Below are 14,248 nucleotides of genomic sequence, written 5' to 3' on the forward strand. Positions count from 1 at the left end.
CAAGAAAAACAGAAAAATTAATCAATAAATAAATCTAAACAATGTAATTATTAATTAAGAGCTACAAATATTTAATTATGAGTTACTAAGTCATAATATATTAGATATTACTTTTCACCCACACTGAAAAAAAGTTTGGGCAATACGGGGATGTCGTTGCGCTCCATGGGAAGCTAAAATTGAGAGTTAAGGTATAGTGAACTAATACACGACAAAATGTGGGAATTATCCCCTAATTATTTTTTAACTGGCATAAACAGGATCCCATTCTATAGAGGCAGAGAGAGAGAGAGAGAGAGAGAGAGATACATTTATGAATTATAATTATGAAATTATTAAGGAATGTTTTGCTAATTCTTGCTAATTTGAAATTTTAAAAATTCTCACTGCAAAAAAATGTTACCATAGAGTTACCATGAGTAAGACCCAATATACATTTTCAGTCAGTATTTTATTATTATTATTATTATTATTATTATTATTTTTATTGCAACAGTTGGCCATCGGTATTTGCTTCATTGTATATTGTACATTTTCTTATTTCCTAATGATCTCTTTTACATTACCTTGCTGGTGGCCTGGAATAAATGACATGGTTCCACAGCCTGAAAGTGAGGTTTGTTGTCCATTTGGATTTAAGTTTACAACAGGTTAACCTCAAACTTAATGCTTGGCTTGCTCCTCAAGATGGCAATCATCATGGCATATGCAAAAAGAAGCGCATCGCTGTCAAACTCAAATTGACACCAAAGACACAACAACACGAGCCATTTAATAGTGCAAACAGATCCCCAGCAACCTTCAGGATCCTCCACTTGAGAATGATAATTCACTTAGAAGTTAATACATTGGGGAGCAAAAGAGCTTTAGCTGGTGATTTGGGGTGTACGCGTATCACAGGGATGGCATGGCCACTGACGTCTGCCAAGTCATTTATCAGCAGACTCTCTCGGTGAGAGAGGCCAGATCAAATTACAGACGTTTCTATGGGCTCAACAATGGCCGGCTATAAATAAACTCACAGAGGGCTTTCCACACTCAGTAACACACCCACGCTTTAAAACGGAGGCCACATATGTACAAACATCAACATGCAATGGGAATTAAAGGTGAATCTCAGCAATTAAAAAAAAAAATGCACGCCTGATTGTAGTTTTGACAGAGATGGGAATGAAAGAGGAAGAATTCAATCCAGCTATGTCCCTACAGAATACAAAGCAGCTTCCCAAAGTTATTTGCGGCTCAGTCCATCAATAAACGACAGGTGCAACATCCTCACAAACAAACCTATTAGCTTTCTTCCCACAACGACAATATCGTCGGCCTCTCCCTTAAACACACACAAATGCTCCGCGCTAATTCATAGGATTTGCTTCGCTAATACATTTGAAATTCATCTAAAGATATTAAATCATGTGGGATGTTACGATATGTCTACGACTACAAAAGTATTTTAAATTTGAAGGGGCAGGCAACATTAAACATTTCTTGAAAATAATATGTTATATGTGACCTCACTAGTCTAAACATGACATTCTGATTAATATTACATTTGTGGAATATGAATTAAGCAGCAAAATCCAGCCATTCTTATGCATTTTAGGAGGCAGCCATGTTCCCACTTACTGTCGACAGCTCTTCGGAAGCTGAGCTGTGATTGGTTGTTACCTGAGACCTGAGACCTGTGTTTTTGTGCCGGTTTTCTTTGTCCTATCCCCCATTTGTGGATCTGGAAAGTGCTTTGCGGAATTCTGCTTAGCAACAAGTGAGCAGAAAATTCTGTGATTTTGTGTGTGTGTGTGTGTGTGTGTGTGTGTGTGTGTGTGTGTTTGTTTTAATATGAATTATGTAGTATTTTGCTCCATGGGGTTAAATTCAATGATAGAGAAAAAAAAAAAGATTAAAAATAAATAAAAAAAGTTAGAATCAAACTATGTCAAACTAATTACTATAGTGGGCAACACATGTAAGCGTCATATGAAATGTGATAAATAATTGTTGTCAACTTTATTTTTATCATAAATCATGTTGCCAACGAGCCCTGACTCACTTGCAGAATCAAATTTTTTTATACGTCTTATTGCTGTAATAGAAGATGCTCATGCAAAGTACAACAAATCACTATGACAAGCAAGTCACATATACATATACATGCATGCGCATATACATTCGGTGTGAACATTATTCCGTGTGTTGAGAGTGTATTGCTACCGTCTGTGCCCGCATGCTGAGTGTTGTATGTCAGAACAGAGTTCTAAAGTTGAAACCCAGACAGCATATCCAGATGATACCGTTACACTTAAGGAAAAAAAAAGGGGGGGGTGCAGGGAGCATGAGAGTTCACTGTGCATACATGTCCAGACTGACCACGTCACCGAGTGATGACCGAGGCTTTGGTTTGGTCTGATCAAGAAGTGAAAAAAACTGTAAGTGGGGTCTAACTTTCACATTCCCTCCTCTACATTTCTGCCCAATCTTTCCGCTCAGTCTGCCAGCACCAAAGCCCAGACGACCAAATCTCGGTGTACAGTAGTATCGAGTGTCGCGTGGATGGGGACAGCGGCACAGTGTCTTCTTCCTCCGGTCGGGAGGAAGATGCTTTATTGACGTGGCCAGATTGACAATCTTTAGTAGATCACAGTAGGTTTTTATGTCAGTGAAAATACTGTCTAGTCAAGAAATGTGCATTCAAAGAAAACATTGAAACCTCAAAATGAAAGCACAATGTGACACATTTTCAGAATTTATTATCAAATATACTCCACGTGAACATTTCTGCATCATGAAAAATCCCCACTCCGCATGAATGGAGAATGAAGTCTATAATGTCTCATTGGTTTGAGATCTATTTGCGTGGTTCACATCAAGGGTCAAATAAGAAGAAGGAAACACATAACAAAAGAATGTGAAGGACATCATCAGACACAAACGCACATATTCAGTACTCATTTGATCAGCGTGAGGAACAATAACTCCAAAAAGTGAAATGCATGATCCTCACGTTCAGATTATAAAATGGCTTCAAATAGTCTTTTGAATAACTGATTCATTTGTAGACATTTGATCCAGTGAACCACTCTGTAAACCACTCGCTCACTCTGTGCAATGTTTACATGATATTACTGTATATACTTTTCATTTTGAAAATGGATGGATGTATTGACTCACACACGACAGGCACTTTCTGTAAAAAAAGCTTTTTCAGTGATGGCTGACTTCAAATTTGTCATCATAATAATATTAGGAATGACAGTGACATTGAGTCACATGAACTCACCGGAAGTGTTGAGGAGTTTTTGTGAAGGCACTTTTTTTCTTTTTTTTCTCCGCTATTCAGTTTGTGTTAAGCGTGTGCGTAAACTGGAAGCCTGCCAGCATCAGCTTTTAAAAGGTGTTAGAAATGGCAACAGGTGAGCAATGGTGGAAACCATTAAGGATCATTACTAAACTATAATGTTTTATCATAACAGGTGTAAACTTTGGCCCTTCCGCAACTGTCATTGTGTCTCTCTTTTGAAGCGCAATGTCCATTTTAACTTGCAACTTGTGACTTGTCTGTAAGTGTTTCATTTCTCAGTGGGACCAACAAGCAAGAAAGCTCTTAAAGGAGAAGTCAACTATTTCTTGACAATAATATGTTACATGTGACCTCACTAGTCTAAACATGACATTCTGATTAATATTACATTTGTGGAATATGAGTTATGAAGCCAAACCAAGCCGTTTTATCCATCTCAGGGGGCGGCCATTTTGCCGCTTGCTGTCGATTGAAGATGACATCACAGTTGCTCAAGGCAACGACCAATCACAGCTCACCAGTTTTCTGAAGCAGAGCTGTGATTGGTTGTTACCTGAGCAACTTTGATGTCATTTTCATTCAACAGCAAGTGGCAAAATGGCCGCCTCCAAAATGGCTGGATTTTGCGTCATATTCCACTAACGCAATATTAACCAGAATATCATACTTAGACTAGCGGGTCTTCATTTTTTGGGTGTTGACTTCCCCTTTAAGAGATTTGTGTGCTCGTTTTTAGCTACCATCATTGACACTGCATTGCCAACATTTTTTTTAAAGTTGCATAGCATGGCAACATTTACAAATATAGCACAGCAATAAAGACCTTAGCACACTCCAAACACATAATGTAACATGAAGACATCTCACTATACATCATTACACACAGAGGTGTTTTTTTTTAGAGCGCTTGGTGCTACAACACCTCTAATGGTTCCGTGGGGTGCCAATCTTTAAAGATTCTGCATGCATGTTTAAAGATAGCCTCTGTAGATCGGGTCCCCATTATTAGGTGACAAGTAAAGTGCTTTGTAGCACCAGCCAAACCACAAAAGTCATATAAGGTGCGTTCATTCTCCTTTTGTGTTCATTTGGATTCAGAATGGTAGAATATCCATAAAGATTTTTTCCACGATGGGTGGAGGGGGGACGAGGTTCTCCAGTTTTAGGTAGAAGATGCGCTGCAGGCCCTGCGTGCAAAGAGTCCTCAACTCTGGAAGCTTACCCAGAAGCCGAGAGAGATAATTGGGCTGGGTTCGGCTTGTTTCCGATCCGTTTCCGCTCGCGTGCTCCCGCAGAGACGAGATGAGGTTGCTTTGGAAGTCCTCAACACGTTTGGGTTCTTTGAGGCCGTGGCGATCTAAGAGTCAAAGATGGCACACCATGAGAAAACACTGTCCTGACATGTAACCAACACACTGCGATTGACCGTGAGAAGGAAACAAACGGTCGAACCGGTGATGATGACGAGCGCTGAAAGGCACGCAAACAAGGAGACGTCTAAGTTCATTCGGTGAAGGCTCTGGGAGAAATCCATGATGGAGTCGATCCAGTGGCCAAAACTGCGAGCGCACTGCTGTCGGTGGAGGACCACGCCGTTACAGAAGATCAGTTTGTGCTTTTCGGGGGTTGACCTGGAAAAATGAAAGTCAACGAATAAAAAGATAAGCTGCATTTAAGTAGGGCTGAATGATTTTTTTTCTCTTAAAGTGGAAGTCAACCTTAAATATTTCTTGATAATATTATTATTATATTATTATATGTGACCTCACCAGTCTAAACATGCCATTCTGGTGATTAATATTACATTTGTGGAATATGAGTTATGCAGCAAAATCCTGCCGTTTTTATCCATCTCAGAGGGCGGCCATTTTGCCACTTGCTGTCGACTGAAGATGACATCACAGTTGTTCAGGGCTCAGGCAACGACCAATCATAGCTCACCAGTTTTTTTAAGCTGAGCTGTGATTGGTTGTTTCCTCAGACCTGAGCAACTGTTATATCATTTTCACTCGACAGCAAATGGCAAAATGGCCGCCTTCTGATATTGAAATTAAATATTCATTACATTTCAGTTCATTCGTTTATTCAACTGCAATTATTTTTTTAACAACATAATAAAACCTTTTTATTCGTGTGGTGTGTTTTCTGCTTGTTGTTAACTTGTTGGTGTTATTAATTGGCAAAATATGCTGCTTCCATAAAAAGGTGTTCCTGAAATAGAAGAAATTGAGTTAATATGGATACTTATTTTCAAATATTATGGATTTCTTTGGGTGGAGTTCTGATCTGAAAACCTATTTAAAATTCCCCAAATAATGTATTTGTTTAACATTTCTGTTGACAAATTCTTTAGCAATTGCTGTTAGATCGAGTTAATCAATTCTGTCTTGCTGCACGTGAAGAACAGATGTGACTTGAATGAGTCAGCCATTAGCCGTTTTCGCCAGATTCAAAATGGAGTTGGTCTTCCGCGAGAATTGATCACTCTGATTGGCTATAAGCTAGTGAGTCAGAAACGGAAAGTGAGAAAAGCAAACAAGCTTAGCTAAATGTTGTTATTGACTGCTATTAGGCTATTCCTGCTTGTATTATTAGTCTGTACTGTGTTTGTCTGCGTTTTATTTCATGAAACAATGAGTGTGGATGGTATTTTATATAATATATATATTAAAACAATGACTTACTGGCCAGGTTTAATGTTTGTGTGTGAGAGAGATTAAATGGGAGGTGATGACATGCAAAGCTTGCAGTGTTGCTAACTTGCCGATTTTCTCGCTAAATCTGGCGACTTTCCAATGCCTCTTATCAATTTTTGGGGGGTCAAAAGCGACTATAGCGACAAAACTAGCAACTTTGGTGTTCTTTAGGGTGTTTTTTTTACTCACTTTTTGTCCCTCCCACAACCTTATTCCTCTCTAACTCAGTGTCCATTACTATTACACGCAAATTGCCAATTATGCAAATTAGGGAATGACATCATTTAGCGACTTCTCGCTACTTATAGGACAGCTAATAGCTACTTTCCTTACTGGGGACTTGGAAACACTGAAACTTTTGCTTTCGGCCATTTTTCCACCCTTTCCAAATCACAGTCTTCATGATTTGAAAATTGCAAATTGAATTTGATCAAGCATTCAACCCTAGTGTTTATATATAAGACAAAAAGGCATAATGGTGCCCATTCCATTACTTCTTAAAAGCAGACAAGCTACCTGTATGCCAGGCGTAGGATGAACAGCTCAACAAACGCAGACTCAAGAAGTAGCTGCTGGTCCTCCGTGCAGAAGTCGGAGAATCCTGGGATTGTTTCAGCCCAGGTTTTTATGACCTCCAATGACCCGGTCAGGATGTCATAGAACTGCTGGATGTCACCGGCATCCTCCTTCTCCGACACATTGCCCACTGTCTCCTGGTACTGAGGAGAAAGAGCAGGCAGGCAATACATCATTCACTCATCTCTATGTTTGATTTTGTATTATGGATTCCGAATACAGGTTTCGCTACTGCTAGCCCAGAACCTCGAGAGCCCCAATAATAGTGATGGTACTAGTAACAGCGACAACTTACCTTGGAGTAATCAAGCTTGCCGATGGTTGGATTAGAGTCTAGATGTGCGTGTACTAGCAAGGAAATGATGTTGACGTTGGGGGTGGTGCAGGAAGCCTCGGCCACCGTTTTCGGTTTGGATGGTAGACGACCTCGACGACCTTTCAGGCTGTCTGTCCGAACGACTAGAAAAGATGAGAGGAAGTCTTTAAGTGCACGCTTGTGTCCTTCACATGGCTACACCACACACATGGGGGGGAAAAGCAGCTGCTACAGTATATCCATTTCTTTCTGCAGCTGGCATTGTAAATCTTGACTAACATGTGTCTTTCATGCCGAGCTTTGGTTTCAGATTGTCATTACAAACCCTGGTTTGGCCAACATCATGCGTAAGTCAGTGAAAACTCAAAGTGAGGCTGACGTGACTTTACCTTCTTTGACCATTCCCACTGTGAGGCATTTCTGGAAACGGCAGAATTGGCAGCGGTTCCTCCTCCTCTTGTCCACTGGACAGTCTTTATTGGCCAAGCAAACATATTTTGCATTTTTCTGCACAGTTCGCTGTCAATCAGGGGGGCAAAAAACAATATCACTACCGATGGATGATTGTTTATCATGCTAAAATTACAGTAGTAATAGGATCCCTTTATTGGGCAAGGAACCATATTTGGTAGCCTGAGCGTATTCAGACTTACTAAGAGGGAGATGAACTGTGTCAAGTCAATCAACAAATGAAAATAATGTCAGTCATAAAAAAAAAGGATGAATATATATATATATATATATATATATAATTATTATTATTAATATTATTACCAAGTGTCGTTTCAGGTTGATACATGGTCTTATTTCAAGGTATCGGTACTCACGACGTTAGCCGATACTAGTATCAGTCTCACTCTAGTGGCCATTTTACAATCAGGAACTAATTCATTAAATTTTATGGAAACATGCTATAATGGGATAGATAGGTCTTCTTTTTCCTTTTTTTTTGCAGGGAAATTTTGTGAACCAGGTGTTCCAGTGGTATCGGCACTTGGTATTGTGACGATTCAAGAGTGGAGTACTCGTACTAGTATTGGTCTGAAAAAAAGTGGTATCAAACATCCCTATTTTGGGGAGGGGGGCGGGGGGGGTTATAATAAATTACCCATTTTTAAAGTTTAGATGGTATTTAAAATACACTGTTAAAAAAAGAGTAATATTTACTTGGGAAAAAAACTAATAAAGTTTTTTCACTCCTAGAATTCTAAGTAAATGTTACAAGGAGAGTACTGAGAACATTTTACCTTTTTTTTTAAGTTACTCAAGCATTGAGAAACAAACTCATGACCTTCAGCTTGGGACACAAACACTCTACCACCTAAGCCATGCCACGCTGTTTGTCACTATACTGCATTGCAGGTGTGTCCAAAATGAGACCAAAAACTGGTCTCTTTGAGGTACATTGATTCGGCCTGACACCATCAATATCCTGGCACACAGCAGTAGCGGCATGGCTCAGGTGGTAGAGTGGCTGTCTGACAAGCTGAAGGTTGTGGGTTTGTTCTTTAACCCTTGAATAGCAAATAAACTGGTAAAATGTACTCAAATTTTCCTTGTAAAATTTCCTTAGAATTTCTGAGTGAAAAAACGAAAACAATCTAAATATTATTACAATAGTGCTTTGACATAATATAGTAATGATATAATTAAATTGTCTAATTATAGTAAAAAAAAATAAATAAATAAAATAAAATAGTAATGAAAAGTTTTTGCCACATTTTTACCACTGTTTGTATTCATATATCTGTATATGGCATAGTTTGCTAGCGTTATTTATTAACATTAAGGTAAACAGACTTTATTAAGGCAAAGGTATGTGGTTGTTAAATACACAACATAATTCCCTCTTCTTCTTTTTTTGCTTGCTTAGTGACAGTAAGCTTTACTTGAAGATTGCTTACTTGAGTTGTGATGTAAAAAAAAAATGAAAATATGTATAAAAATAATAACAATCTACATTCCTTCCACTCACTTTAAAGAAACCTTTGCAGCCTTCACAGGTTCGGACTCCGTAGTGCTGACAGGATGCATTGTCTCCGCACACGGCACAGCGGCCCTCGCTCAAACCCGGGTTGTGGATTTTAGAAGACCCCTCAACTAGCCTGGCGCCATGCTCCATGGACATAATGGGGCAATGGAGCGAAGGCACTTGCTGCTGAGGGGGCATGAAAAAAGACTCGTCCTGACCGAGCTGAGCTTCCTGGTGGGGCAGCACGGGAGAGTGCTGCTCCGGTGTGGGGCTGAAAGGGAAAAAGGTCGGCTGCTTATCAGCCGGTGGAGCTACATTGTAGGTGCTGAAAGGGGAATCCCATAAAGGTGCGCACAGTGTCTGAAAAGCTGTTGTTGGAGGGGAAGCGGCGGGGTACCCCGGACTGCCGTAGTAGTCGGAGCTGCATGACGACAGCGTCTCGTCAAGGCAGCTGAGTGTAAATGAGCCTGGGTAACAGCCATACACTTGGAGGTCATCCAGTGTGTAGGCCTGGTTCTGCATCTGGCAGTCTGAACTTTCGGCCGCTGAGGTGTGGCCGAATGAAACCGTAGACATGGAAGGCGAGGCGGGAATCTTGCAGGAAAAGGCATCAAACTCCCCGATGTAGCCACTTCCCACTAAGGTATTGATGCTGGGTAACAACGACGTCGACAGCTGCTCCTTCTGGCCACCGATGTCCATCGCCAGTTTGGCGCCCGGGTCAGGGTTGGAGCTGAAGTGGGTGTCATGGGTCAGGGATACATGCTGCGTTTGTACACAGGGCATCGCTGGGTGGGGGGGGGGCACACAATCGCATCAATTACCACAGGTCAAACAAAACACGTGTAGGTTCAGACCGTTTAGAAAATGCTGCGTATGCAAAACCGCTGCCACATGTTCCTCACAAACATCCTGGCTACCACACCGGCACTAAATCACACCAATGCTGTTCGGTGCCTACAAACATTGGATACAGTGATACGCCAGGCGTCAGCATACTTTTAAGACAGCGATCACTGTGAGTTATTTTTTTTGGGTGCTGATTAATGATGCGGAGGGCTGCCAGTTTGATATGCGCTTTTTAAATAACGCGTTTGCTCAAATTACCTTTCATTATATTTTATGACAAATAATTTGTGATGCTCGTCTATGTGACGACGTGATTTGTCACACTGATTATTAAAAACAAAGTACAAAACAACGGAATAATGGGATTACCAATCAAATAAATAAATAAATAAATTCAGCCTGAATCATAGTTGCTTTACACAAGGAAAGACAACAGCTATAAACATCTACAAACGCAGCAGTAAACATTCAGAAGCAAAGAGAAAACCAAAGTAGGTTACTAAAAGAACATACCTTGACTATGTTAAAACATTAGACAGCAAACTTTAAAAACATTAATAAATAATAATTAAGTAAGTATTAACTATTAAATAAGGTTAATAATACACTCAATACGTTTTTAAATCCGTCAAGGATTCAGCGGGTTACTACAATTTAAGTCATAAAAAAAAATGGCCGACCAATCGTCATGTTGCCGATTACGTCATGAGACATCTCGTGTTTATATCAATGTTTGCAAGTACGTTCTAACGTACTTGTATAGGCTAAATGCTAAAAACTTTGCATTTTCCCATGACAGTGTATTGCTTGCAAGTAATATATATATATACATATATTAACAATATTCATTATTATATATATTTTTAGCATTTGGCCTACATTACGTTTAAAAGGAATTTGTCAGTCAAAAATGTTCGCTCCACATTGGCAGTTCCACACCTCCGGACAATCAAATACCAACACTATGTTTCTGAAAATCTCTGCAAGAGTTTGCATTTTCAAATGATCATTTCTTTGACATTCCTAGAAAATCACAATGTCCTATCACTGGTTAGAACAGGCCAGTGGGCTATTCATGTGGTCCTTGGGGCCAACCTGTCAGTAACCTCAAGTATGAGTGCTTGGGCTAGCAAGGGCTAACTGTGTGTGTGTGTGTGTGTGTGTGTGTGTGTGTGTGTGTGTTTTTCATTGTTCTGTTTTTGTTTTTGTGACTTTTTATCTGGAATGTTTTTAAAAAGATGGACAATCCGCAGAAGAAGAAGAAGAAGAATATACGCTGGTAGATACTGCAAGTACTTTAGCACGTAACGTTCATAGGCATAAAACTCCAGCGGTGTCCTGATACTTTTGTCCATGTGATCATATTCATTATTTTATTCAGACCCCCTTCAATTACAACTTTTGTGATAAATGTTGAAAGGAGAAATTGCTTCTTTTTTTTTTATTACATTTTCATATTTGTTAAAACAAATATTAAGTTGAGTTGTTACCTAATTCATAATTGAGTGTTACTATAACTCTAATGTTGAAGTTTTATTCTTTGCAAGGTCGGCTATGATTTGCCAGAGTGCGACAAATGTGGCTTCTGTCTCTGATTGGTTGTTTTTGTGTGCGGCGGTTTTCTTATATCAAATTAGAGGCACGAGATGTGGCCAGAGACGGCTGATTATTTTTTACAAATTATATATATCATATACTACTGTCAAAGTGCAGTGGATGACGGATGATTATGATTTGAATTGATTTAATTAATTTAATTTGGGGGGGGGGGTGCTCGGAAATAAATCTCTCTAGTGGTGATTGGGGAAAGGCCCCAATAAGGTTTTATGGTTAACTCTTTATTTATTTATTTTACACTTGTATCAAATTGGTATGTTCAACAAATGTGACACTTGACCCTGGAAAAGACTATTTCTGCTTCCAGTGTTTCCTATGGGAAAAAAATGTTTTGAAACCGGATCCCAGATTGTTTTCCCATAGAGGCTCCACTGTATTCCTTATAGTCAGTAATTCTAAACCGCCTTCTGTTTCTTTCCTTTATCATCCCCTTGAATGCCTTATTTCCCATTATGCCCTCTCCTTCAAGGCATCTCAGCCCTCTTTAGAAAGTGTAGCCGTTGGCCCAGCGGAGCCGTCAGATGCTGTCAGATATTGTGTTACTGGCTGGTCGCGTTCTTAAGAACTCCTTGAGTGGAGGGCAACCCTCTTTCACAGGGACTAAAGCAGGGAGTGTTGCAGATTGTATTACAGGAAGGGCCTGGTGCCATGCGAAGGGTGGCAAGGCCTGGTTATGCATGTGTTTGTGTGTGCGTGCAGATTGCGTGTGCGTGTTCTTGCACAGGTGTCTGTTTGCTGAAAGAACTTCGAAGTGTGGCTGATAATGTTTACACTTGGGCTTAGACACACTTTAAAGGCACATTTTTATGGCTGTGCAGAAAGGCTTACCTAAAAGTGTACAAACATACTGCACTGTACATACTGTAAATTCCATCATCTTGTAAGATTTCACACTCTAAAAACACTTGGGTGGAAAATAACCCAACTATGGGTCAAAAATGGACTTGGGTCAATTTGAGCCAACTTTGAGTCAAGAAATGGGTCTTTTAGTGTAAAACAACTCGTAAATATTGGTCAGATCCTTTACTTGGGTCAAAAAATTGGGTCATTTTGTATAAAACCACCCAGAAAGTTGGGTCAAATTGACCCATAAAGTGGATTGGTCCATTTTTGATCCACACTTGGGTTACTTTTGACCCAACTGAGTGCAACAAACTGAAGTTCATCATCCTAAAATTGCATAATAATTACTGGATTTTATTAAGTGTGTTAAGCAAAAAGAGAAAATAAAACTTCCAATTTACTACACCTGCATGACGACCCTTTCCCCCCCAGGATTGTTCATGTATCATGTCATTATCATTGATACCAAATATTGATTATATGAAACAAACAGCATAATTATAAGTGACATATATGAAACACTGACCTGATTCACGTAAATATCCCAATTCTGGTGTTTATGTATTCCAAAAGACTGAACTAGGCCCCTCTGATGCACACGCCCACTCTCACACACGCGCGCGCTCACACGCACGCACGCATCAGTTCAGATCCACGCGGGATGCTCCATGCGCTCCTTGTTTTATCACGCTGTGGAGACTACAAGGCGGGACCGTGCCTAAAACCATGGAAGTGGGGGAGGACTCGTTTCCGGACGACGGCCAATCACGTCGCGGACGCCACTGACGTCATTTGAGTGACGCATTCACGGGATTCCACTGACGCAAACGCCCATGCGCCGCACGCTCTAAAAATAAACCACTAACTTGTTGCTCACGTGGGACTATTATTGGACGTCAGTAAAAATAGAGGCTATTTGCAAGGAGAAAAGGCTTCTTTTTCTTTTGTTGTGTGACATTTTACATAAAAGCTGAACTAGTAGTCCTTCTTTGTTAACAACTAGCTGAAACTTTTCAACTAAAAAAATTCTTATAATATAATATAATGTAAATTGAATTAATATGAACCAGTACGTTAGAATAATTCTGAGGTTCGGGGCTGCAATAGTGTTTAAGGAAGCGGATATAGTTTTGATTTGTTTGTTTGTTTTTTTACATGTTAACTGTCATATGTAAGTGTAAAAAGAGGGTTTATCTCTGTATATTAGACCTTAAAAACAATCAATAGTGTACTTAACAGGAATGGGCGAGTACCAATACCAGGTCGATATCGGGCTTTATCTCAAGTTATCGGTACTCGCGATGACTCCCTCTTGTGGCCATTTTCCAATCAGCAACTCAAAATTAGAAGAATAGAAAATTGCCATTCATCTAAGGCAATTTTAAGGAAAATGTTCCATTGGTATATATAGGGCATTGTTTAAAGTTATCTGTCTTTTTTTAATGTATCAAAAGCACTAGTGGTATCAGTACTTGGTATGGTATCGGTACTCAAGAGGGTATCGGTCTGGGAAAAAAAGTGTTATATTGAACATCCCTTGTACCTACTCAACATTAACTTTGGCAGTGAATATCCATCGGGAGATTACTGCGCGTGCCAGGTATGTGAGAGTCTTAGTCCATAAAATAAAAAGGTTTAAAAAAATGATGTGAAATGATATATTGTATTTTACTGCATTGTCATCATTGGAGCAGTCACATAATGAATGGCAGTCACAGCTGTAAATGCCCATATGTCAGCAGCAATTGAAGCATCAACTAATACCGCTCATGTCATAACTTATCAGCCCCAAGCCGTTAATATACAGCGCACTTGAACCTTCTCATGGGAGGCCCGGGTGCGATCCAGTTTCTCTTTAGAGTGCGAGGGATCATTCAGTGTGAGAAGAAATTGGGTTTTTACCAATGAACATCTGAATATGAAGAGGATACATGTGAAATGTTTCTTTTAAGTTTATCAGACACTCACCTATGAGAGAGATTACATTTTTACATACCATAGCAAACTATACGTGCACGAAAGCTTTACATTTTGACGACAGTGTGTCTTAAGATGTCTGCTCCTAGTTATGTTTTAAGCCT

General features: G+C 39.7%; 1 protein-coding gene across 1 annotated transcript; it reads right to left on the minus strand.

Moving 5' to 3' along the window:
• Positions 1-2,727: 2,727 nt before the first annotated feature.
• LOC147167081 (putative nuclear hormone receptor HR38) lies at positions 2,728-12,840 on the minus strand. Its single transcript, XM_086086946.1, has 7 exons — positions 12,694-12,840; positions 8,862-9,646; positions 7,276-7,405; positions 6,866-7,029; positions 6,511-6,713; positions 4,751-4,929; positions 2,728-4,655 (listed from the first exon to the last, which is right to left on the minus strand). Exons 2-7 carry the CDS (start codon positions 9,642-9,644, stop codon positions 4,393-4,395), a joined length of 1,722 nt encoding a protein of 573 aa, XP_085943072.1. The 5' UTR covers positions 9,645-9,646; positions 12,694-12,840; the 3' UTR covers positions 2,728-4,392.
• Between the last annotated feature and the right edge of the window lie 1,408 nt (positions 12,841-14,248).

The sequence above is a fragment of the Leptonotus elevatus genome, chromosome 10 (genome assembly GCF_054856555.1).
Source record: "Leptonotus elevatus isolate MCC_2025b chromosome 10, RoL_Lele_1.0, whole genome shotgun sequence".
Classification (NCBI taxonomy): domain Eukaryota; kingdom Metazoa; phylum Chordata; class Actinopteri; order Syngnathiformes; family Syngnathidae; genus Leptonotus; species Leptonotus elevatus.

Excerpts from the sequence above, each read along its gene's own strand:
- LOC147167081 (XM_086086946.1), bottom strand. The coding sequence starts at position 9,644 with ATGCCCTGTGTACAAACGCAGCATGTATCCCTGACCCATGACACCCAC. Across the intron at positions 7,406-8,861 it reads GCTGCAAAGGTTTCTTTAAA|CGAACTGTGCAGAAAAATGC; the intron begins GTGAGTGGAAGG and ends CCTGATTGACAG. Across the intron at positions 7,030-7,275 it reads AGTGGGAATGGTCAAAGAAG|TCGTTCGGACAGACAGCCTG; the intron begins GTAAAGTCACGT and ends CATCTTTTCTAG.